Genomic DNA, 27,062 nt, shown 5'->3' on the forward strand with positions numbered 1-27,062 from the left:
TGTCATACCTCATTTGATAATGCTCCTGGGAAACGCCTTCCAACGTTTCACTACATCAAAGTATGACTTCTATTCCCTAATGTTTTCCATTGCGTCTCCTTATCTCAGACTATCGTCCTTTCTGTCAGTTAGCTACCTCCGTTTTCTGCCCAGTTTACAGCTTATTCTATTCCTCGTGTACATGGTCTACCCCCTTTGCCTCGCTCTGTGTATGTAATATCCTCCAGTTCTGATCAGGAGCTATCCCTAAATAGTTAACATTCTTCCCCTCTTTAAAGATGCTGCCTGACCTGAGTTATTAACGCGAACTTGCTTTGACAATAAAATGACAAACCATTTAATTACTTTTACAGTTACTCAGTTACCTAGTAAATTAGTAAATCTTCTGTTCTCTGATGCTGGGGGTTAATACTCTGAGACCAGTATTCAATAAACTAGTCATGGAGCGCTGTGAACAGGTGCACTTCCACACCCTTATACACAAGGGATCAAAGACTAGATGTTTTGCTGATCTACTATTGTTGTGTTCTACAAATCGCAGTAACACAACAGCGCTAAACATTGCTGAGCTCTGCGACTTGAACATGGCCAGCGGTTTAGCCCAGGAGGCTTTAGGGGAGGAATTAACTTGTGCTATTTGTCTGGAGATTTACACAGACCCTGTGATACTCGACTGCAAACACAGCTTCTGTCGATCCTGCATTGAAGTGACCTGGAATGATGCGGCTGCAGCCCCTTATTCCTGTCCGGAATGCAGAGCAGAGTACACCGAAAGGCCCGGACTGGAGAGGAACTTCAAGCTGGCAAATATAGTTCAGAAATACCTGGCTCTGGAGGTCTCCCAGGATGCTGTTCTATGTAACTACTGTACAGAGAAACTGCGGCCAGCCGTCAAAACCTGTCTAAAATGCGAAGCCTCGATGTGCCCTGAGCATCTCAGACATCACACCGAGAGCACGGTGTTTAAAAACCATCTTCTTGTAGATCCCAGTGCAGACGTGTCCCCGTGGAAATGCACAGAGCACCAGGAGCTGCTGAAGATTTACTGTAAGGATGATCAAGTGTGTGTCTGCACACTCTGCACTCTGATCGGGAAACACAAGGACCACCGCTGTGGCAGCATCAGTGAAGGGGAGAAGGAACTGAGGGTAAGTGTGTGTTATTTGCTGAATATCAGGGTCAGTGCCACCTTAGGGAAGAGCAGTGATAAAGATGGCGAGGCACCTCCCTTATAGTCATCCTTTTAATTTTCTGCTCTGTAACCATAAAAAATCTAATTAAATCAGTGTTAGCCATGTAACTTGGCATTATGCCAAGGGTGTTACCAGTCTAATGCAATAATTAATTACTGAATTCAAAATAGATATTGGTTATTTAATTGTAGCTTAGGTTACTTTTACATTTGACTTATATTCTACTTCTGTTGATTACTCAGAGCCCTTGTGCCAGGCAGTGATTGTGATGAATTTGGGGAAAATTAAAGCAGCATTTTAGTCTTTTTAAATGTTGAAGACAGAATCATTGGCAGAGCAAGAGACTGGTGAGCAGTACAGGGTGTTCCTCAGGTTAGGGTGGGGACACACCTAAACTCTGTATCTAATACTTTTTATAATTGACCTGGAGCAGTTGATGCCAGTGTTAATTTGTTTTCAGATTCTCAGCAAATACAATAATTAGAACATCCTTTGCATTTGTGGAACTTCGGTTAGTTTTAAATAATGAATATTGGTACAAATAAAATAGAAACAGAAAATGTTGGAAATACTCAGCATGTCAGGCAGCATCTGTGGAGAAACAGAGTTGTTCCAAATCAATGCATTTAATCACTTCTCCGATTTCCAGCATTTATGTTTTTTATTTCATAGAAATAAATAATCTTGAGGTTGTTTAAGAGTAGTGAGGAGAATTGATGCAAAAGTAACACAACAGGGATTGGGATAGGATAAGGAAAATGCTGGTCAGGGTTTGAAAGAGTAGCACAAAGGTGGAAAGGGAGGTGGAGAGGCAGAGGATCTCAGGGAGGAACTTTCAGAGTGTGAAATCCAGGAGACTGCAGGTACAACCTTCAATGAGGCAAAGAAGAGGAATTGTAGAAGGATCAGAATCAGAGGAATGGAGTAGTGCTGAAGGATGTTATCCACTTTCCGGCCTGCCTCAGAAACCTGGACAATAAATAAAGATCTATGGTAGAAAATAGGCCTTTGAAATGTGGACGCTTAAAAATCCAAATATAAACTATAAGACAAATGAAGAGGTATTTGAAAAAAAACAAGAGCAGAAAGAACTCTAAAAAGTGACATCCAGTAAAGAAAATGTCAGTCACAGGATCACAGAATCTTAACGACACAGAAGGAGGCCATTTGGCCCATTATGTCTGCACCTGCTCTCCAAATGAGCATTATGACCTAGTGCCATTGCCCTGCCTTTTCCCCATACCCCTGCACAATGGTTCTGTTCAAATAATCATCTAATGTCCTATTGAATGCCTCAATTGAACCTGCCTCCACCACACTTCCAGGCAGTGCATTCCAGACCCGAACCACTCGTTGTGTGAAAAAGTTCTTTCTCACATCACGCTTGCTTCTTTTGCAAATCACTTTAAATCTGTGCCCTCTCATTCTTGATCCTTTTATGAGTTGGAACAGCTTCTCCCTATCTACTCTGTATCTCAGCTATTTGATCAGAGCTGAAAAGCTACAGAGATCTCTGCTAGAAGGCAAAGTGGAGGGCAGCATAAAGAGGGGTCGACCCAGCTGTAGTTGGACGATGGATGTCACAGAGTGGTTGCAGATGAGCTACAGTGGGTTTATGAGGATGGCACAAAGCAGATGAGTGTGACATACCATGACAGCAGACCTCCCAGTAGGGGTAGCTACAAGCAGCAGCAGTGGGATGATACAGAAATAGAAAGGCCACTAAGAGGAGAAGAGTTTTAAATCTGAGATTTCTGGATCAGGAATGAGGAAGGGAGGAATGGTGATGGGTGAGTGGGTGAATCAGATTTGGTCAGGAATTGGATATGAGTGGATCAAGAGAGTTTTGGACTGGCTGGAGCTTCTGAAGGGAGATGGAATATTCGAAAAATCATAACCTATTTTCTCTTAACAATGCTGACTGATTTGCTTGTACATCCAGCATTATGTTCCTTTGACAGGGATTTTTGCTGGAAGCTGTGGAAGGTGCTGTCTTGTCTGATTGCAATCTGAGCAATGACACAAAGATTGGTCGGATGGTTAACAGTGAGGTTGAGTGTCTTGGGCTACAGGAAGATATAGATGGGATGGTCAAATGGGCAGATAAGTGGCAGATGGAACTTAACCCTGAAAAGTGTGAGGTGATACATTTTGGAAGGAGTAATTTGACAAGGAAGTATTCAATGAATGGCATGACACTAGGAAGTTCTGAGGAACAAAGGGACCTTGGCGTGTGTGTCCATAGATCTCTGAAGGCGGAGGGGCATGTTAGTGGGGTGGTGAAAAAGGCATATGGGACACTTGCCTTTATCAATCGAGGCTTAGATTACAAAAGTAGGGAGGTCATGTTGGAGTTGTATAGAACCTTGGTGAGGCCACAGCTGGAGCACTGTGAGCAGTTCTGGTCGCCACATTAAAGGAAGGATGTGATTGCACTGGAGGGGGTGCAGAGGAGATTCACCAGGATATTGCCTGGGATGAAACATTTAAGTTATGAAGAGAGGTTGGATAGACTTGGGTTGTTTTCGTTGGAGCAGAGAAGACTGAGGGGGCGACCTGATTGAGGTGTACAAGATTATAAGGGGCATGGACAGGGTGGATGGGGAGCAGCTGTTCCCCTTAGTTGAAAGGTCAGTCATGAGGGGTACAAGTTCAAGGTGAGGGGCAGGAGGTTTAGGGGGGATGTGAGGAAAAACCTTTTTACCCAGAGGGTGGTGATGGTCTGGAATGCGCTGCCTGGGAGGGTGGTGGAGGTGGGTTGCCTCACATCATTTAAAAAGTACCTGGATGAACACTTGGCACGTCATCATATTCAAGGCTATGGGCCAAGTGCTGGTAAATGGGATTAGGTAGGTAGATCAGGTGTTTCTCATGTGTCAGTGCAGACTCGATGGGCTGAAGAGCCTCTTCCACACTGTGTGATTCTGAGAGTTCTGGCTTGCAAGGTAACTACTGGCGATTTAATCCTTGTCCATTATCAGATCAAAAGTGTTTCACCAGATCTCTTTGGCTAGTTTTGGGCAGTGTCTCAACACCTTGAAATACCTAATATCAGAGTGGTCACATGGTGCAAGTACCCTCAAGCGTTTAAAACCTGCAAAGAATGAGGTCCAGAACAGACAGGCTGCTTTTAAATCCAATGCAGGTTAGTCCAGTTACAGTTGCCTTTCTCACAAGCTGTGACATTCCTTCCTGGCTGTGAAGATTCAAAGGAAAATTCACTTCACAATTGATCTTTCCTTGTTATTACAATCCAATGTCAGTATTAGTAGGAAATGTTTTTTGGAAAATGAGATTTCATCCATTAAGCCAACTGATCATCATAAGATGAGAGCAAAGTACTGAGGATGCTGGGAATCTGAAAAAAAAGAAAATAATTTAAATATTCAGGAGGTCTGGCAGCATCTGTGGAGAGAGAAAAAGAGTTAACGTTTCAGGTGGGTGTTCTGACAAAGGGTCTAGGATGTCTTGGATGACAGTGAATAGCCCAAAACATCCTCCAGACCAGCGTGGCAGAATGTAAAACTTGCTTCACAGAGTGCCATACACATTATAAAAGCTTAAAATCTCTTCACACAATGAATTACTTTTAGAAGTGTCATTCTGTCCTAATAGTATCTCACATAGCAATGAGATGGATCTGAAACAAAAACAAAAATTGCTGGAACAACTCAGCAGGTCTGTGGGGAGGAAGACAGAGTTAACGTTTCGAGTCCGTATGACTCTTCATTAATGAGATGGATCTGTTTGTTTTGGTAGTATTGACTAAGGGAGAAATGTTGGCCATGGCATAAGAACAGTTTGCTCTTTGGATGGTGCCGTGGGGCCTTGAACATCCAACTAAATCATCGGAAAAGGAGAATAAGGACATCTGAAGAACAGCACCAGCAACAATGTAAAATTCCCTCATTGCCAGGCTAGTAAGGGGCTTCACCCACAACTTTCTGACCCAGAGATGAAAGTGCTGTAAACAGAGGCAAGCTGAATCCATCTGTATATTGATGCCATGTCTGGTGTCTGATTCTGTTTCCTACTCGAAGTTGTTTTCTACTGAAGGGAATCTTGTAACTCTAAGAACCAGAATGAAAAGTCCACAGGTACTGATGGGCCTGTGGTCTTCTATTTCTGTGCAATTCAGGTGGTCTGCCATCCCTTCCTTGCCTGTTTTCTTAAACTGCTTGAACTTGCCCAATTGTGTTGCCATTGTCACCTGTAGCTTTGATTTCTCCTATGGGGGTTTTGATAACATTTCCCCTTTTCACACCATTCTTTAGTTTTCTTCAATGCTGAATGCTGTTAATATGAGTTGTAAGTGAGGTGCTTTTCTTCATGCAGCTTGTTTTGGTCATTTGGTCTTATTTAGACCAATTTGAAAATGGTGACACAAACTTGACCTTCTTAATGTTTTCAATGTCTCCAAAATTCCAATTTAGAATCACTTACAACATCAGCTGCAGAAGATCCGAAATAATATTGAAGCTGTTCAATTAGCTCTGAGTGATCTTCACAAAGAGAAGAAGAATGCACAGGTAGGAGGAGCCTCTCAAACAGTGGGTAACATTCGCATGGATAAAGGATTAGTTAGCTAACAGGGAGCAGTGAGTAGGGATAAATGGGTCTTTTTCAGGTTGGCAAGCTGTGACAATTGGAGTGCCACATCAGTCTACATCAATGATTTGGATGAAGGGACCAAATGTATGGTAGCTAAATTTACTGATGAAACCAAGATATGTAGGAGAGTAAGTTGTCAAGTGGAGGTAGACAGTCTGCAAAGGGATATAAACAGGTTAAGTGAGTGGGCAAAAAATTTGGCACATGGAGTATAATGTGGGGAAATGTGAACTTGTCCACTTTGGCAGGGAGAATAAAAAAGCAGTATACTATTTAAATAGAGAGAGATTGCAGAACTCTGAGGTACAGAGGGATCCAGATGTTTTGGTGCATGAATCACAAGAAGTTAGTGTGCAGATGCAGCAAGTGATTAGGAAAGCAAATGGAAAGTTGGTGCTGGTGATTAGGAAGGCAAATGGAAAGTTGGAATTGAATATAAAAGTAGGGAAGTTTGACTGCAGCTGTACAGGGCCACATCTAGAATACTGTGTGCAGTTTTGGTCTCCTTATTTGAAAAAATATTTAATTGCATTAGAAGCAGTTCAGAGAGGGTTCACTCAACTCATTCCTGGGATGAGTGGTTTATCTTACGAATAAAGGTTGGGCAGGTTGGGCCTATGCCCATTGGAGTTTAGAAGAATGAGAGGTGATATTATTGAAACATATAAGATCCTGAGGGGATTTGATAGGTAGGTATCAATAGGATATTTCTACTTGTGGGAGGGATTAGAACTGGGAGATACAGTTTAAGAATTAGAGGTCTACCATTTAAGATGGAGATGAAAAATGTTTTCTCTCAGAGGGTCGTTAGTCTGTGGAATTCTCTTCCCCAGGAAGCTGGGTCATTGAATTTATTAAAGGCAGAGTTAAACAGATTTTTGATAGACAAGGGATTCAAGGATTATGGGGGGCAGACAGCAAAGTGGAGTTGAGACACAACCAGATCAGCCACAGAAACATAGGGCAGAATTTTGCCGTCGGCGAGCAGGGGGCGGGGCCCGCTCGTCGATGTGTAAAATGACACGGGATGATGTCGGGCGGAACCCCCGACATCATCCTGCTCCATTTAAATTTTCAGGAAGGCGGGGGCACAGCAAAATCAGCTGCGGGCCCGCTGACCTGTCAATGGCCAATTGAGGCCATTGACAGGATCATTTAAACAATTAAAGGACCTGCCCGTCCAACCTTAAAGTTGGCGGGCAATAGAAAAAACATGAAACCTCATCCACCAGCGGGATGAGGTTTCATGCAGGGTTTTAAACAGTTTAATAAAGTTTTACTGTAATTTATGAACATGTCCCATCTCATGTGACATTGTCATAAGATGACATAAAGATTTTTAAAAATTTCTATTTTTAATCTTTTTAAAAGTGTCAACGATCTCCCTGAGGCAGCACTTAGCCTCAGGGAGATGTGCGCTCTTTCGTGCGCATGAAAGAAAGAGCGCACTCTTGCTTTTGGGGAATCCCCTCCCCCCGCACAGGAAGCGCATAGCGCTTCCTGCCGGACATCACATGGCGGGGCCTACTTCTCCGGCAGGGATTGGCTCCCCACCCGCTGGAGATTGGGTCGGGCCCGCCCGCCCGACAGGCAGAAAATTCTGCCCATAGAAACTAGGAGGAGTAGGCCATTCGGCCCTTCGAGCCTGCTCCGCCATTCATTATGATCATGGCTGATCATCCAACTCAATTGCCTGCTCCTGCTTTCTCCCCATACCCTTTGATCCCTTTCACTCCAAAAGCTATATCTAACTCCTTCTTGAAAACATATAATGTTTTGGTCTCAACTACTTTCTGTGGTAACAAATTCCACAGGCTCACCACTCTCTGGGTGAAGAAATTTCTCCTCATCTCAGTCCTAAATGGTCTACCCCATATCCTCAGACCGTGACCCCTGGTTCTGGACTCCCCCACCATCGGGAACATCCTTCCTGCATCTACCCTGTCCAGTCCTGTTAGAATTTTATAGGTTTCTATGAGATCCCCCGTCATTCTTCTGAACTCCAGTGAATATAATCCTAATTGACTCATCTCTCCTCATATGTCAGTCCCGCCATCCCAGGAATCAGTCGGGTAAACCTTCGCTGCACTCCCTCTATAGCAAGAACATCCTTCCTCAGATAAGGAGACCAAAACTGCACACAATATTCCAGGTGTGGTCTCACCAAGGCCCTGTACAATTTCAGCAAGACATCCCTGTTCCTGTACTCAAATCCTCTGGCTATGAAGGCCAACATTCCATGATCTTATTGAATGGCAGGCATGAAGGGCTGAATGGCTTACTCCTGCTGCTATGTTCCTATATAACAACTAAACCAAATCACTGTGCTAGTGAGTTCATTCAGTGGAAAAGCTGAATCATACTGACTGGAAAGGTCTGAAGTTTTGTTCCCGGTTTGTGTTGAGTTAGTTAATGCTAGTCTGGGCATCATAACTGATCTCAATACCCCACCAAGTTTAGGAAGAGAAAAAGTGGTCAAGTTCTCCTCTTTTCAGTTTTAAATGGAAGATCTATTATTTTTAAGTGCCCCTAGTTACAGTTTGCCAGGTTGAAAATGACCCATTTAACCTGACTCTGTTTCCTGTTATCACCCCCAAAACCATGAGTTCCTACCCTGTGTAATAATCTTTTATGTGGCCTCTTATCGATGCTTTTTGGAAATTCAAATGTGCTGATTCCCCTTTATCTACCTTGCTTTTTACATACTCAAAGAACTCTAATAAATTTGTTAAACACGACTTCCCTTTCACAAAACCATGTTGATTCTGATGTCTGATTGTATTATGATTTTGTAAATGTCCTGCTATTACTTCCTTAATAATGGATTCTAGCATTTTCCCAATGACAGATGTTAGGCTGACTGGATGAAAGGGGAGAAAATTGGTGTGAGCCATCTGTGTACTCAGCACCAGATCCTTGGGTGGGTTCTGCCATAAGTAAACAGGAAGTGTTGGCTCACGGACAGGAAAGCATGGCTTTTCTCACCATGTCTCATTTTTGCAACAATGAGGTGAAGTGATCTGTGCTTGTTGCTGACAAAACTCCTTCTGCATTTTAAGAGCATGAAAAAAATTGTACAGATGAAAATTAAGGCAAAATATGAGACACTGAGGAAGCACATTGACAAAGAGGAGAGGAGAGTTCTGCAATACCTGGAGAGTGAACAGAGTCATCTGACTACAGAGATTGATGTCATGATCTGTGAGATGGAAAAGAAAGTGAAAGATTTTGAAAAGTCTTTTTCTGATCTCAATGACCTTCTGAAGCACAATGAAGATCTTTTGTTTATACAGGTAATGCTGCACCTCTCTCAATGTCTTCAGTAATAGAGAGTATTGTGTGCAGTCTTGGTCACCTAAACCTTGGCTTCGGATGGTACATGGGTGGTTCTGGAATATCAGGAATTTAAGGCAAAGCAGTTTGGATAGCCGTCTAACTGAAGTTTTCAGGATTATGAACGGAACAGACAAAATTTATTTGGGCAAATTGTTCCCTGTGAGGAAGGGTTCTATTCCCATGGGGTATGAACATTAGGAAATTAAGGAGTAAGTGGGTTCGAGAAACAATGAGATGTATTTCTGGCAAGGAGGGAGTGAGGGATACAGTGAGGAGTTAAGTGGGGGACCTAATCCATCTTCAACTCCTTAAATTCCTATATTCTATTAAATTCACATTTCTAAGTTAGTTCCTTAAATATTGATTTTTATTAAATAACAGCAACTAGGGCTGTTCTTCTTAGAGCAGAGAAGGTTAAGGAGAAATGTATTAGAAGTCTTCAAGATTATGAGGGATTTTGACAAGATAAGTAAGGAGAAATTTCCATTGTCAGGAGATCTGGTAAACAGAAGGCGCACATTTAAGCTAATTGGCAAAAGAATCAGTGATAAGAGATTTTTTTATGCAGTAAGTAGTGATCTGGAATGCACTGCCTGATAGGATTGCGGAAGCAAATGCAATAGTAATGTTCAAAAAGGAACTGGAAATACACTTCAAATGGCAAAATGTGCAGGGCAATGAGGATAGGGCAAGGGAAGTGGACTATTTGGGTAGATCTTATAAAAAGCTAGCAAAGGTAAGATGGGCCAAATGGCCTCCTTCTGTGCTGAATGATTCTATGATTCTTTAGGCACTTGGCATTTCAGCAACTAGAGGTGGAGATTGTGCAACCCCTGGAGCGAAGGGAGTGAATGGCTAAATACTGCTGTAACCTAAACGGGACTGAATGGCTAAGTGCAGGCTGTAACCCGAAGAAAGGTAATAAATGGCTAAGTAGAAGGTGTAGCGCTGATTTTGCCAAACCCCCACAAGTTACAGGAGATGGGGAGAATCTCAAGTGAGGTCAGGGACATGACCTGTTTCTGGGCTGCATATTCTTCAGAAGCACAAAGTTTTAGTTTTTGACATAAAATAAACATTGATAAAAGGTACAGTGAAAATTTTGGAACCTACAGAATTTGAATCACTGGATAGGACATTTGATATAATAAAGATGGTTTTGATGCTGTTATTTACAATGTTTCCAATGTGTTCTTTCATTACAGGGGCTTAACTCAATGGCAGACAGGTAAGAGCCAAATATTTTACATAATTCTCTATAACAATTCCTGCCCTCGGTAATATTTTAATGAAACCAAAATCTAATAAAAGCACGTGATTTTTTATTAACTTCTAATATTTGTAGTAAGATAACATTTGCTTATTTGCAAATATGTAGTGGTTGTCTAGCGTTTGCAACACAATGGTAAGGATCAATGCTGAGCCTAAACCTGTCCTCAAAGTAACATGCATACTTTCAACAAGGTGTTGCTGAATATCATTCTGTGATCTGTGTAATCTAATTTACGTTACAGCCAAGTAACCTGAGTTTTCTCTGTGTCCATTCATGTGTGCACTTTGGTGGCTACTTCAGATCTGAGCCTACCATTCCATTTCCACTTAATTATTTTCTTCTCTCTTTTCTCTGTATCCCTCCTCAACCCTTCCCTCCTGTTATTATCCCTCCTTTCATTTCTCCCCTCTCAAGTACTCTGCCCCCCAAATCCCTACCCCAGCACTTTCATACCCCTCTACATACCTACCGCTGTTGTTCCAGGCTTGACTGCCTCTTAAATAAGCCTACGGCTTCTCTCTGTGTCTCTTGGCATCCTCCAAAGGGCCCATAAAAACACTTGTTGCTGCCTCCTCATGAACAGCAGCCCCAGCTGCCCCATCGACTCTCTTACAGACCATTCCGCCCAGCGACCAGGCTGAGGCTGATCCTTCCACGCTTCTCCCTTTGTAACTTACCCTTCCCAGTGCTGACCCTGTGGACCCTGCCAATGGTCCAGCTATCACCGCCTCTCTTCACATCTCCCCCCACAATGTCCATTCACTCTAACACAAAGCCCTTGCAATCCATGAGCTTATTGTGGATGATTGCATCAATACTATGACCTTGATGGAAACCTGGCTGACCCCAAATGAACCCTCCACTGGCTAAACCCTTCAGCACTTGCCTCACCCATACCATTGCGATGGCAGTGTAGCTCTTACAATCAAACCACACTTTGGTCTGTTCCTTTACTCTTATAGCCAACTCCTCCTTTGAGCATCTCACCTTGTTCCACTTCCCATTTAACATCCTGGTTCTCTACTCCTTGCCCAGGTGACATACTAACTTTCTCAAGTTAACTGTTTCAGCCTCTGAGTGACTTCTCATCTTCAGTGATTTCAAACACCATCTCAGTTCATCAAGGTCTCTCTCCTCTAAGTTCCCTGCCCTCCTATCCTCCCATAAATTTTCCTGCATGTAAACTCCAAAATCAATATTCCATTTTCTCTAAACTGTCAGACTGTTTATCCAGTACTGGGTGAGCAGAAATTTCATCCAATTAAATATTGGGAAAACTGAAGCTATTGTCTTCAGTCCCTGCCACAGACTCCATTTCCTTGCCACTGACTCCATCCCTGTCTCTGGAAACTGCCTGAGGCTAAACCAGACTGTTCTCAACCGCGGTATCATATTTGACCCAGAGTTGAGCTTTCATATATCCGTGTCATCACTAAAACTGCCTATTTCCACGTCCATAACAACGCCTGACTTCACCCCAGCCCTAGCTCCTCTGCTGCAGTTCATCATCAATGTCATTGTTACCTCTAGATGACTATTTTAATGTATTCCTGGCTGGCATCCCATGGTCCACCCTTTGTAAACTTAACATGGAATAGAATAGAATCGTTACAGCACAGAAGAAGGCAATTCGGCCCATCATGTCTGTGCTGGCTCTCCTAAGGAGCAATTCACATCCTACCACTCCCCCACTACCACACCCCCACATCCCTGCACATTTCTCCTTCTCAGTTATTTAGAAAACATCATCCAAAGCTCTGCTGTTGTGTCCTGACTTGCGCCAAATCCCATTCATCCATCATTCCTGTGCTCAGCAACCTACACTGGCTCCCATTTAAGCAATGCCATGATTTTAAAATCCTCAAAACCCTCTATCACCCCACCCTTCACTATCTCTGAAATCTCCTCTACACCTACAAGCCTCTGGAGATATCTGCTTCTCTAATTCTGGCCTCTTGATACATCCTGATTTTAATTTCTCCACCATTGGTGGGCATGTCTGCAGCTGCCAGGGCCCTAAGCTTTGGAATTCCTTCCTTAAGCCTCTCCAACACTCTTTCCTCCTTTTAAACACTCTTTAAAACCCACCTCTTTGACCAAACCTTTGATCACCTGCCCTAATATCACTTTATGTGGTTCAGTGTCATATCTTGTTTCATCACACCTCAGTGGGGGGTTTTATTATATTAAAGGTGCTAACTAAATACAAGTAGTTGTTGTTTTTGTTGTGGCCCTGATGTACAGGGATGTAAAGACCATTATAGCAACCTGACTATTGGCCCAGCTGTGATGAAATCCCAGATTGCCATTGAAGCTGGTACTGCTTCATGGGTCAATCGTGGCTTAGTAGGTAGCTCTCTTTCATCTGAGTCAAAAGGTTTAAGTATAACTCCAGAGAGTTGAATACATACAGTAATCCAGGATGACACTCCCAGTGCAGTACTGAGGAAATATGGAAACAATAATTGAAAATGTTGGAAATACTCAGCAGGTCTGGCAGAGGCTGTGGAGAGAGAAACAGAGTTAATGCTTCAGGTTGATGACCTTTCATCCAACATCATTAAAGATGATCTGGTCGTTATTGCATAGCTGTTCGTGGGAACTTGCTGTGCAAATATTGGCAGCCATGTTTCCTACATCACAACTGTGATCATGCTTAGAAATAGATTCATTGGTTGTAAACTGCTTTGGAACATCTTGAGGTTGTGACAGACTCTATATAAATACAAGTTCTTTTTTCTTGAAGGATGAAGGATGCATCTGAACCATTCAAAGCGCAGGCTCCCATCTCTGATGTGGATATATCTATTGTGGAAAGGCTGGTAGATTGGGTCCAGGAGCAGTATGTGGCAGCATCCCAGCCAACCCTGGGTAGGAACTTCCTGGTCAGTATGTGTAAGTATTGATAGAAATGGCTGCACACCTGGGTAAAAAGCACACACAATGCCAGTGATGTTCCCACCTTCTTCAGATATGAATGAAACATTGTTGGGGATGGGGGTGGGGGGCGCGGTGTGTGTGTGTGTGTGCAGGGGCAGGGGAATGGTTGGAGCTTTAATCTACAGAGATTAAAAGGGTTTGTGCTCCAGAGTGGAGCCCTATCTATGTACAGGATATATCAGAGAACGTCTGAGGATCAAGGAGCAGTGCATGCTGACAGCAGACAAGGCTTGAAATGGCTAGCATGTACAATTACCTTGTCATAACCAAATAATGCAGCTTTCTCAATCTTAGGTCTTAATGCTCACACTGGGTGTCCAAAGCGGTATTCTGGTCCGTACTCAGTTCCAATTGAATGGAATTCCAATAAGCTAAACTGATTACCATTCACGTTCTTGGGTTAGAAATATTTCAGGGTTTGAAGATTTGTTTGCCATGTCTCTAAGTTGGTATCATCGGCAAATTTTGAAATGTTACTCTGTATTCCAAGATCCAAGTCATTTCTAAAAAAAGCAAAAAGAACATTGGCCCTAGCACTGACCCTTGGGGAACACCACTGTCTACCATTCCCCACTTTGGATTTTATGAAAACTACAATGAAAATATATTATTCTACCTCTAGCTTTGAAATCAGAGATATCTCAAAGGATTTGTTCTATATATATAGAATTATGAATGAGTGGGAGCTTTCCTTATGGTTAAAATTCTCCAGTCCAGATAACATGCTCGTCAACCTGCTCTGTACCCTCTTGAGTGCAATCACATAATTCCTGTAACATGGTGACCAGAACTGCACGTGGTACTTTCACTGTAGTCTGATTAATATTTTGTGCAACCTTCTGGCCAATTCCTGTGTTAAGTATTTCATGGGTTTTCCATGATGTTATGTGAGCTCCATCATGTGTGTTGCTACAATGTAGTTTCATGGAAGATCTAAAAGACCTTGAGTGACAAAGATAAGCAACTGGAGTATAACCCAGCGGAATAATATAATACAGCAGAATAATAATATAATACAGCAGGAGAGAATTGAAATGACAAAAGAAAAAGCGTTGTGTGGGGGGAAACTGATTGAAAAATAGTTTGTTCAAAAAGATTTCACATTAAATCAGGAATTGAAAGAATAATTGAAAATTTCTAAATTTGAAATACCAACAGGGAACATTGGAAAAAGAGGATGAGCAGTCACTGAAAACAAAAGCTAGAAAGGACAGCAGACTATTCCGATAGAAATCCCGCTCAAAGGAACTCCCTGGCCAAATGTAGATATTTCTGGATGAGGAAGGTCCATTCGTGAGATGCGGGCAAGGCCAGCATTTATTGCCCATCCCTAATTGCCCTTGAGAAAGTGGTGATGAGCTGCATTCTTGAACTGTTGCAGTCTATGTGGTGTGTAAGTACTGTCAAGTAGGAAGTTCCTGGATTTTGATCCATCAATGAAGAAGGAATGATGATATATTTCCAAGTCAGGATGGTGCGGCTCGGAGGAGAACTTGCAGGTAGTGGTGTGTCTTGTTCTTCTGCAGTAAAGGTTGTGAATTTGGAAAATGCTGTATGTATCTTGTAGATCGTACACACTGCTGCCATTGTGCACCAGTGGTGGAGGGAGTGAATATTTAAGGTGGTGGATGGGGTGCCAATCAAGTGGGCTGCTTTGTCCTGGATGGTGTCAGGCTTTTTGAGTGTTGTTGGAGCTGCACTCATACAGGCAGGTGGAAAGAATTCCATCACACTCCTGACTTGTGTCTTGTAAATGGTGGACAGGCTTTGGAGAGTCAGGAGGTGAGTTACTCACTGCAGAATTCCTAGCCTCTGACCAGCTCTTGTAGTCACAGTATTCATATGGCTGGCCCAGCTAACTTTCTGGTCAATGGTAACACCTAGGACGTTGACAGTGGGGGATTCAGCGATGGTAATGCTACTGAATGTCACAGGGAGACGTTTAGATTCCCTCTTGTTGGAGATGGTCATTATCTGGCACTTGTGTGGCATGAATCTTACTTGCCACATATCAGCCCAAGCCTGAGAGATGTCCAGGTCTTGCTGTAAATGGACACAGACTGCTTCACTATCTGAGGAGTCGCAAATGATGCTGAACATTGTGCAATCATCAGCAAACAGCTCCACTTCTGACCTTATGATGAAGGGAAGGTCATCGATGAAGCAGCTGAAGATGGTTGGGCCTAGGACACTACCTGAGGAACTCCTGCAATGATATCTTGGGACTGAGATGATTGACCTCTAACAGCCACAACCATCTTCCTTTGTGCTAGGTATGACTCCAACCAGTGGAGAGTTTTTCCTGATTCCCATTGACTTCAGTTTTGCTAGGGCTCCTTGATGCCACACTCGGTCAAATGCTACCTTGATGTCAATGGCAGTCCCTTTATCACTTTCTCAATCTGCCCAGTTACCTTCAATGATTTGTACACATATAACCCCCAGGTCTCTGTGTTCCTGCACCTCTTTTAGAATTGTACCCATTATTTTATATTGCCTCTCCTCATTCTTCCTACCAAAATGTATCAACTTGCACTTCTCTGCATTTAATTTCATCTGCCACACGTCCGTCTGTTCCACCAGCCTGCCTGTGTGCTCTTTAAGTCTATCACAATCCTCCTGACAGTTCATAATACTTCCAAGTTTTGTGTCATCTCAAATTTTGAAATTGAGCTTAGTACACTCAAGTCATTAATATATAGATCATGTATCAAGTAAAGCAGTGGTCCCAATACTTATCTCTTGGGAACCCCCCCACTATATATCTTCCTATAGTTTGAAAAACAACCATTCATTACTATTGCTTTTTTCCAGTCAATCAGCCGATTTCGTATCCATGCTCCCACTGTCCCTTTTATTCTCCGGGCTTCAACTTTGCTAGCAAGCCTATCATGTGGTAATTTATCCATGTACACCAGGTCAAACCGTATTACCCTCATCAACCCTCTCTGTTAGGTCATTAAAAAACTTAATCTAGTTAAATATGATTTGCCTTTAACAAATCCAGGCTGGCTTTTCTTAATTAATTCGCACTTGTGGGGGCAGGGGACGGAAAGGTCAGGAATTCTGTGGAGAAGTTGGAAGAATGGAATGAGACAATAAACCTAAATACTACAAATTTAAAATGGGTAAAGAAGTCTCTATAGGTAGCAGGATAAGTAGAGGAGGCTGTTAAAAGGATTAAAGGATCCTTGGCTTTATTAATAGAAGCATAGGCTATAAAAGAAAGGAAGCTATGCTAAATCTTTACAAACACTGGTTAGGCTTCAGCTGGGTTACTTTGGCCAATTCTGGGCACCACCATTTAGGAAGGATGTTAAGGCCTTAGACTTAGAAAGTTTAACTTTCCACCATCATTCCCAAGTTGATGTGGTAAGACTGCAGAGCTTTGATCTGATTGGTAATGGGATTGCTTAGCTTTGTTTACAAAATCTACTTGAAAGGTTCTCGGGGGGTAGGCAAGAATGTGGAGTTGAGGTTAAGATTAAATCAGATTAAATCATAGAATTGTTATGATGTAGAAGGAGGCCATTCAGCGCACTGTGTCTGCACCGGCTCTCTGAGCATTTTAACTTAGTACCAATCTCCTGCACATTGTTTCAATTTAGATAATCATCCAATGCCCTCTTCAATGCCTCAGTTGAACCTGCCTCCACCACACTTCTAGGCAGTGCACTTCAAACCCTAACTACTCACTGTGTGAAAGTTTTTTCTCACCTCACATTTGATCCTTTTGTAAAACACTTTAAAACTGTGCCCTCTGATTCTCGATCCATTTACAAGTGGGAACAGTTTCTCCCTATCTGCTCTGTCCAGCTCATTATTTTGAAAACTTCTATCAAGTCTCCTCTTAGCCTTCTCCTTTCCAAGAAAAACAGTCCAAACTTCTCCAATCTTTCCTCATAACTGAAGTGTCTCATCCCTGGAACCACTCTCGTAAACCTCTTCTACGCTCTCTCCAATGCGTTCACATCCTTTCTATTGTGTGACGTCCAGAAGTGTACACAATACTCCAGCTGAGGTCTACCCAGTGTCTTATATAAGTTCATCATAACCTCCCTGCTCTTGTACTCTATTCCCCTATTAATGAAGCCTAGAATACTGTATGCTTTAGAAAGTGCTCTCTCCGCCTGTCCTGCCACCTTTAATGACTTATGTACATATACACCCAGGTCTCTCTGCTCCTGCAACCTTTAGAATAGTATCCTTTATTTTATACTATCTCTCCATGTTCTTTGTACCAAAGTGTATCACCTCACACTTCTCTGCATTGAACTTCATCTGCCACCTATCTGCCCACTCCACCAATGTGTCAATGTCCTTTTGAAGTTCTACACTGTCCTCCTCACAGTTTATAATTCTCCCAAGTTTTGCATCATCCGCAAACTTTGAAATTGTCCCCTGCACACCAAGATTTAGATCATTTGTATATATCAGGAAGAGCAAGGGTCCCAATACCGACCCCTGGGGAACTCCACTACAAACCTTCTTCCAGCCTGAAAAATACCCATTAACCATTACTCTCTGTTTCCTATCTCTCAGCCAATTTTGTATCCAGGTTGCTACTGTCCCTTTTATTCCATCACCTATAACTTTCCTCACAAGTCTGTTGTGTGGCACTGTATCAAACGCCTTTTTGAAGTCCATATACACAACACATTAACAGCCTTGCCCTCATCAACCACCTCTGTTACCTCTTCAAGAAATTCCAGCAAATTAGTTAGACTCGATTTTCCTTTAACAAATCCATGCTGACTCTTTCCAATCAATCCAAATTTTTCCATGTGACTGTTAATTCTATCCGGAATAACTGTTTCTAGAAGTTTTACCATCACTGAAGTTAAACTGACTGGTCTGTAATTGCAGGGCAGATCTTTACAAACTTTTTTGGACAAGGGCATAATGTTTACGATTCTCCAGTCCTCCGGCACCTCCCCTGAATCCAGGGAACATTGAAAGATTATTGCCAGTGCCTCTGTAATTTCCACTCTCACTTCCTTCAATATTCTTGGATGCCATGATTAGCCATGATCTTATTGAATGGTGGAGCAAGCCCGAGGGGCTAAGTGGCCTACTCCTGCTCCTAATTTGCATGTACTTCCATTGTTTAGTATGCATATTGTAGCTTCACCAGGTTGGCATCTCATTTTAGGCACATCCAGTGCTACATTGGGCATGCTGTTCTCCGTTCCTCAGAGAACTAGGATTGATCCTCTTGCTTAATGATAATGATAGAGTGAGGGATATAAGGTTACAGATTGTGGTGGAAAGCAACTCTTGTTGCTGATGGTCCACAGCACCAGTTTTGAGGTGCCATATTAGAGGTTTTCTAAACCTATCCCAGTCACACAACACAATGGAAGGTGTCCTCAGTGTGAAGACAGGGCTTCATCTCTGCAAGAACTGTACAGTAGTCATGCCACAAATACTGCCGCGGATAGCTGCATCCAAGACAAGTAGATTGGTGACAAGGTCATGTAGGATCTTCCCTAGTACTAGGTCTCTCACTGCTTGCGCAGCCTAGTCTGGAGCTATGTCCTTTAGAACTCAGCCAGCTCAATCAGTAGTGGTGGTACTGAGCCGCTCCTGTTGATGGGATATTGAATCCCCCTAACCAGAATATATTCTCTGCCCTTGCTACTCTCAGTACTTTTTCCAAGTGGAGGAACACTGATTCATCAGCTGAGAGAGGGCGGTGGTTGGTAATCAATGGGAAGTTTCCTTTCCCATGTTTGACTTGTGTGAGACTTCAGAGTCAATGCTGAGGATTCCCAAGGCCACTCTCCCTCTTGACTGTATACCACTGTGCTGCCATCTCTAATGTGGTGATGGAGGAGTCCAGGACATTGACTAATAGTGTAAGGAACATATATTTTTATTTTTGTGGACTGTTGTAAAGAACATATCTTTTTATTTTCTGTTAGCCTGTGGATTGGAATTACGGTGGCTGCAGTTTGAAAGACATGTCCACTAGAGCAGGATGAGATATATATACAATGTTGCAGTCCTGGAACAGAGTGTGCCATGAAAGACAAGGATAGTGCCGGAAAGGAGTCGTGGACCAAGGGAGCTGCCTAACAACAGCATTTTAATTAGCTCATGACCAGGTGACTGGGTTTTATGTGAGGGCAGCGCAGCTGAATAGCTCTGATCTTGAAAGGAACAAGACCTAAAACCTCTTTCTCCTGTGTGTGGAAGATTCCAGTAATTCCACAATAATAGCTATCTGGCTTTTCTCCTCATATCTCTATAACCTGCTGTCTCTCTGAGGAAACCCCGGTAAAAAGGAAAAGGGAATATCTCTGTTCGAGACATTGAAAGGCAAGTGCTCAACCAGTGAACTAAATACTGAAAGTGCTGGAAGACCACCTTGTGTCATCAACAAGAACTGAAAGAAATTTGGAAGACGTCGATCAAAATCAACCCATTGAATCCTGTACTCCGGAATCAGTGCTATTGGCCTGTTTTATCCCACCCTTAAAATCCATGTTTTTGTATGTCTTGTATGTGTGTATATAGGGATTTAAAAAGGGGCACAGTTTAGGTTATAGAGTTAGAAATGAGCAGTTCATATTTCTTTTGTCACTGGTTAATGACAGTTTGTTCAATAAACAGTTATTTACTTACTAAGTTTACAAACCTGGTGCTTGTATTCCGTTAACTTAAATTAAACAGTTAGGTAGAATTGGGGCAATCTGTTGGTTTGATCAAACTTTTTCACATTTGTCGCAGCTTGGGGAACAGTGGGGCTCGACATTACACTGCACCATCCCCACTGGGTCGTGACAATAGGTATGATTTGGTGATTATGGTTGTGTCAGGCTGAAGCTTGATTAGCCTGTAGGGCAGTTCTTCCAATTTTGACACAAGTTCCCAGATGGCCATGAGGACGGACTTTGCAGGGTTGACTGAGTTGGGTGTGCCTTTGTTGTGTCCGATATCTGGGTTGATGCCAGGTGATCTATTCGGTTTTATTCTTATTAGCCTTTTCCATGACAGTTTGATGCAAATGAGAGTCTTGCTAGGCCATTTCAGGAAGCAGTTAAGAATCAACTAGATTTCTAAGAGTCTGGAGACACATTTGGACCAGACTGGGTGATGATGGCAGATTTTCTTCCTTAAAGGATATTAGTGAACCAGATGGATTTTTATGATAATCATCGTCACCGTTACTGATAGTAGCTTTTGATTCCAGATTTTTATGATAATCATCGTCACCGTTACTGATAGTAGCTTTTGATTCCAGATTTTTATGATAATCATCGTCACCGTTACTGATAGTAGCTTTTGATTCCAGATTTTGTTTTGGCAAATTGACGTTGGTCAAGTTAATCATCTCTACATTCCACCTAGAAAATTGCAAGGCACACACTTTAAATGTCACCTTCTGTGCAGAAAAGTGTGGCATAACCCGACTCCCACCCTATCTTACAGTGACCCTTGACTTACCATCACCAACTCCAAAAGACTGACAAAAGGTCCAAGACATGAGCGAATATCATCCGTAAGCTCGCTGGCACAAGCTGAAGTGCAAAAACCAGTGTCCTTTGTAATTCTGTCATAGCTCTGGTCTTCTTGACAGCTCAATACTGGGCACCCGCATGGGCCTCAAATCGTCACACCAAACTCATTGGCATACAACTTCACTCAGTAATGAGGATAATCTCTGGAACTCTGATATCGATTCCAGTTCAATGGTTACCAGTCCTCTCAAATATCGTCCCTCCCTTCATTCAATGGGACGCAGCACCAAGAAGGGAAATAACTTGGATCAACAGCAACCTCCCCATCCACAGAGACCTTCAAGACCACACCCCCCCAACTCGCCACATGACTCAACCAAATCTCCTCTGAACACGAATCAAACATCTCCAACTTTGTAACACTGATGAAACCTGGAGGAAAGCTTGGGCAGAAAACACCTTCCCAAATGAACATATTGGCCAGGCATGTTTTGGGCAGGGGAGCACGTAAAATAGGGTGGGTACCCAGCCCACCATCTTACCACCCACCCCCGAGCTCTCCCCCATAATACGGAGTGGGAAGGTGGGCAAGCACAAAAATCAGCAGCCTGCCCGCCATATTCTAATAAGCAATCAAGAGTCAGTTAGGATTGTCACCAAGCCAACTGACCCTGATAAAATACTGCCCATGTCATAAAACATTTGGCATGGGCAGTCAGGCGGGAGTGGGCAGCCCGATTTTTTAACAAAGCTCTTCAAAGGGTGGGAAGGAAAGGGATGTTTGTTCTTCAGGGTGGGGGGGGGGGGCCTTTCACCCTGCCCCGCCCCCTCCCTCACTTGCCCAGTCCCTCCCTGCCCAAGACTCCGGACTTACCTGCTCCAGAGTTCCATGGGCTTTCTGCTTCTTATTTGTTGCAGTTCCAGCAGCAATCACTGACGCCACCGAGACTGATGGAACTGTCAGCCAATCCGATTGGCTGACAGCTCCAGAGGGCGGGACCTCCTCCTCAGTGAGGGACAGAAATCTAGCCCCTCATTTAGCCTGCCCACAGTGCTTTATGGCTGGTGTGGGACATGTCAGCTCCACACCAACTTTGCATCCAGTGGGGGAGGGGGGCGGTGAGCCATCCACACCGCACCCCCCTCCCCACCCCGTCCCGTATTATTCAGCCCATTGTCTCCGACCCAACATCTCAACAACCAGGCTTCAATCTCCCCTGGAGCATGTGGTCAACCCTCAATAGAATACAGATTCTAATGGCCAGTGTGTGGCCACCTGATGTACAAGTGGCACTTCAAGACCTAGCCTGGCTATGACTGCGGAAACCCTGACCAAACCATGGAGCACATAACAACATCTTGCCCCTGACTCAAGTTGGAAGGCAACATCCTGGAGTTACACTTGCTCTCCAACAGGGCTTTGGATTGGTTAGGGAACTTGACGTTAAAGGTGTGACAACTGCTTCTGCTCCTAAAGCCATACAAAAGAAGATGAGTTCCAGATTGAATTAATTAACTGAATTTAAATCCCCCAGCTACCGTGGTGAGATTTGAACTCACGTTTCTGGAGCATTTAGTCCAGGCCTTTGGATTATTAGACCAGCAACAATCACTATGCCACAGTATCTATATATGATATATGGTGAAAATCCAGTATTATATATAAATGCTAATAAATAGCTGTTGTCCATCTACACCTTACTACATTTCACTCAGAGTGGTGAAAATGGTGAACTTGCTACCATTAGAGTCGTTGAAGTCACTAGCATTAATGTATTTAAGATGAAGCTGGATAAGCACAAGGGGCAGAAAGGATGGCAGCAGCTAGTTTTTTTTTTGGCTGATGCAGATACGATGGGCTGAATTGCCTCTTTATGTGCTGTAACTTTTCTATGGTTCTATGATGTTAGTAGGGTGAGATGAAGCAAATCGAGTGGAGCATAAACACTGCCATTGAATGGCCTTGTTCCTGTGCTTTATATTCAATGTAATATTTCTAATTAGCAGTTGTTCTAATGTCACTGAAAGCATTTGGATAGCTCCTTTTCACAGGAGTGAACAGCTGAGATTTACTCAAACTATTCCTTTCATTCACAGATGGACAGTCACCAACTCTGGATCCTCACACAGCATTTCCTCACCTTGTTCTGGCTGACAGTAACCGGTCTGTATCAGGATCAAAACGTCAGCAACCTTACCCTGATAGCCCAAAGAGGTTCAACTACTGGTGGCAGATTCTGTGCACTGAGAGATTGAGCTATGGCCGCTGCTATTGGGAAGTGGAGGTTGGAGGAGATCGCCGTCGGTGGGATGTTGGGATGTGTTATGAGAGCCTGACCCGGAAAGGCAAGGGTAAAGAGTGTTCACTAGGACAGAACAAGGAGTCGTGGTGTCTGTACTCAGAGCCAGGGAGCCTTGCAGCCTTGCATGATAACAATGCTACTAAACTAACGGTTCAGATGCCCACCAGAGTGGGAGTCTACGTGGACTTTGACACCGGAATAATCTCATTTTACAGTGTGTCTGACAAGAAACTAACCCTGTTACACAACTTCCAGGAGCAAACATTCACTAAGCCCCTCTACCCAGCTCTGGGAGTGGCTGATTTCACAACATCCCTGGCATTGTGCAGTCTAAAGTGATGCAGTCTAAAGTGATGATCAGCCAGTGCTGATCATACTCCATGTACAAAGAGGAAATGACCTGACCAAAAAAAATTGCAAGATTGTCTATTCTTTAATGGCATATTTCCTCCAGTACCAAAGGTTGCAATGGTGCTTCATGATCATGTCATTGGCGCTAAGCGATATTTCCACAGTGCTGGTTCCTCAGATGCCTGGCATTGGTTCTTCTGGTTTCATATACTCTTTGCTCTGGTACGGCTTGATAATTCTCCAGTCAGCTGTCATGCATGGCAGCAATGGAACCATCAGCCAACCCAAGAGGAACCACTGAATGGCATCAATTTTGGCCATGCCTCAGTGGTAGCACTCTAGCCTCTGTGTCAAAAGGTTGAGGGTTCAAGTCCCACTCCAAAATCTTGATCACAAAATCCAGTTTGTCACTCCAGTGCAGTAATGAAGAAAGTGCTGTCCTTCATATGAGCTGTCAAACTGAAACTCTGTCTGCCCTCTTGACTGGGTGTAATAGATCCCATGGTACTATTTGAAGGAGAGCAGGAGCATTCTCCCTGCTGTCCTGGCCAATATTTATCCCTCAACAAACACTAACCCTGTTAACTTCCAGGAGCAAACACTCACTGAGCCCCTCTATCTAGCTCTGGGAGTGGCTGATTTCACTACATCCCTGGCATTGTGCAGTCCAAAGTGATGCATCATCAGTGCTGATAATACTCCATCTACTGATCATCTAGTTATCACATTGCTGTTGTGAGTTTGCTGTGTGCAAATTAGTTTCCTACACCATCGATCACACTGCAAAAAAGGCTTCATTGGCTGTAAAGGTTTTGGGACATCCTGAGTTTGTGAAAGGTGCTAAAAAATGCAAGTCTTTTTTCAGTGCTGGGCAATGCATTCCTTTCATTTGCACCTTAACTCAAGGGCTTTTTCTCTGCCCCTCCTGTCCCAAGAAGTGTTTTAAAAATTCTGCTGCAGAAGCAACTGCCAGTCACCAAGTCTAGCTAAAATTACACCTTGGAGACTTGGCTGGGGTTGGTGAGGTACTCAACAGTCATCCAGCAGTGTTTAGGGTGATGTTCAGTCTTTTTCAAATTTCTACCATCTATCTACTGAAGGCAGTCATTCACACGCTGGAACTAAGTCCCCCTGCCTGAGCCAGAAACACAGACAAGTCTATCCTGTCTTCACCCAGCCAACCAGCATGTGCCAATTGGTCACTGGATAACATTTAGTTGGAGAATCCTAACTAATTGTTTCCCCTTCTTAGCTTAGACTCACTAAGGCTAGATTTAGTGGCCTATTGCTGCCCTGGAACAGATCAACTGGTCCACACTGCTGCATTGAGAGGTAAAGCTTTTGACTTGACTATTACTTACCTCACACCTATGATGTACAGAGTATGTTTCGATTAAAAAAAAAATGATCACAATGTTTAAGAATGTGATGTGCACAGGTGGAGAGAGAGTTTGATGATTAGTTTACATAATGTATAATCTTAATATCTAAACTGATGCTGGAGATACCTGCAGCATTGAGGTTTATTTTATATCAACCTCACTGTTAGTTTAGTTTACTGTCTAGCACAACAGCTGTGGTCTTCATGCATTTCATGCAAATCTAGTCATAGGTTAAATACCTTCGTTGTATCCTGCACCCTATCTCATTCAGTCATCACCTTTTTCCTTGCTGATTGGCTCCCAGTCCCCGGACACATCCCACTGTCGTGTTTAAGTCTCTCCATGGTGTTGTGTTTCTCTATCTTGTAACCTCCTCCATTTATGGCCTCTCTGTTCCTCATACTCCAACCTGTGCTAGGATTGTAGGAATTGAACATTGATCCCCTGGACACTGTTGTGAGCAACCTGGCAGAAACATCATAAGGGCTTTAAAAAACATACCTTTTCATTTTCTTTCAACACTTTTATTTATTAGTTATAAAAATATTCAACGTGGAATTAAAAAGTTGTTTGAGTGGGGTGTTTGGAGGCGGGAGGTCATGTGATGAAACCTTCGGAAATCTCCCCTTGAATGTGACAGGAGCTAGGGGTGTGAAATATAAGAAATAGGAACAGGAGTAGACCATGCGGCCCATTGAGTCTGCTCCTTCATTCTGTATGATAATGGCTGATCTTCGCTCTCAACTCCACTTTCTCGCATGCACCCCATATCCCTTGATTGCATGGTAGCCACAACCCTCTGGTGTAGAGCGTTCCAAAGATTCGCAACCCATTGAGTCCAGGAATTCCTCCTCATCTCAGTCTTAAATGATCATCCCCTTATCCTGAGACTGTGCCCCCATGTTCTAGAATCCCCAGCCAGAGGAAATAACCTAAATGTCTGCCCTGTCAAGCCCCTTCAGAATCATGCAGAAATGTTTGGATTATTTTAGGCCAGAATCTTCGGGTCGGTGAGTCAGGGTGGGGCCTGCTCGCCGACTCATAAAATGACACGCAGTGACGTCGGGCGGGCATCCCAACGTCACCGCGCTTCATTCAGATCTTGAGTTTGGTGGGCGTGCACCGGAGTTGGCTGCGCACCTGCCGAACTGTCAAAGGCCTATTAAGGCCATTTAAATAGTAATTAAACTAATTAATTGAGCTGCCCGTCCAACCTTAAGGTTGTCAGGCAGGCGGAGAGCCCAGGCGGCCTTCACATTTATCATGAAACCTCATCCACAGACGAGATGTGGTTTCATGAAGGTTTTTAAAGTTTAATAAAAATTTTTACTAAAATTCATTGACATGTCCCAGCTCATGTGAGCTGTTACATGAGGGGACATGTCTTAAAATTTTCTTTTTCTTTTATTAAAATTTTCAAAGATCAAAATAATCTCCGAGGCAGCTCTATGCCTCAGGGAGATTTCTGAGCACAGGCCCCGACTCAGCCTACTCCACCAACCCGCACAGGGAGCGCACAGCCCTTCTGGGTGCGCGTCACACTCTGTGGGCCTTAATTGGCCTGCCCATGTAAAATGGCGGCGCGCAGCCAATCACGAGCGGCGATTGGCTATGCGCTCACCCACGCCTGCTCCCGTCCAACCCCCCCAACGGGAAGAAAATTCTCCCCTTAAAGATAATCCATGTGAGAAAGGCACTTTTATACAGTAAAGCAGTCTGAAAATTTACAATGTAACCTACTTTTAAAAGTTAATGTGGAGCAAATCTTTACTGAAAACAATACAACTACATCAAGTTAAGAGTTAAAATTTTCAAAGTTAATTTTCTCTATTTTATGTTTAAATGTAAATATTTACTTTAATAATGAACAAAGAACCTGATGAACGAGAGTGGCACATTATGACAGATGATTCCAGAAACTAAGAACAAAGAAGAGAAGTACTAGGACAATACAACCATATAATGTCAAGTTTGGATGATTTATTTCCTTTGAAATTAAACGGTAATAGCTGTCCTACATAGGGCTGTAAATAAATGCTTACTAAAATATGGATGCAAGATGCATTTTTCCCAAAATATTTCTAATCCTCTTTGTGTTCTTCAGTTCAGTGAAAATGGAGTTGCTTTATTCTCAGCAATAGTACAAAAAAGTTTGAAAATACTCAATAGACTATAAGTTATACTTTTACAGTCTCTCACACACAATATAC

At 43.1% G+C, this 27,062-nt stretch overlaps 1 protein-coding gene across 1 annotated transcript; it reads left to right on the top strand.

Annotated features, from left to right (window-relative positions):
- Window positions 1-25,763, top strand: LOC144688723 (E3 ubiquitin-protein ligase TRIM62-like). Its single transcript, XM_078555602.1, has 6 exons — window positions 1-1,148; window positions 5,627-5,722; window positions 8,864-9,097; window positions 10,346-10,368; window positions 13,160-13,308; window positions 22,914-25,763. Exons 1-6 carry the CDS (start codon window positions 396-398, stop codon window positions 23,456-23,458), a joined length of 1,800 nt encoding a protein of 599 aa, XP_078411728.1. The 5' UTR covers window positions 1-395; the 3' UTR covers window positions 23,459-25,763.
- Window positions 25,764-27,062: the final 1,299 nt, after the last annotated feature.

This window comes from Cetorhinus maximus, chromosome 13 (assembly GCF_964194155.1).
Source record: "Cetorhinus maximus chromosome 13, sCetMax3.hap1.1, whole genome shotgun sequence".
Classification (NCBI taxonomy): domain Eukaryota; kingdom Metazoa; phylum Chordata; class Chondrichthyes; order Lamniformes; family Cetorhinidae; genus Cetorhinus; species Cetorhinus maximus.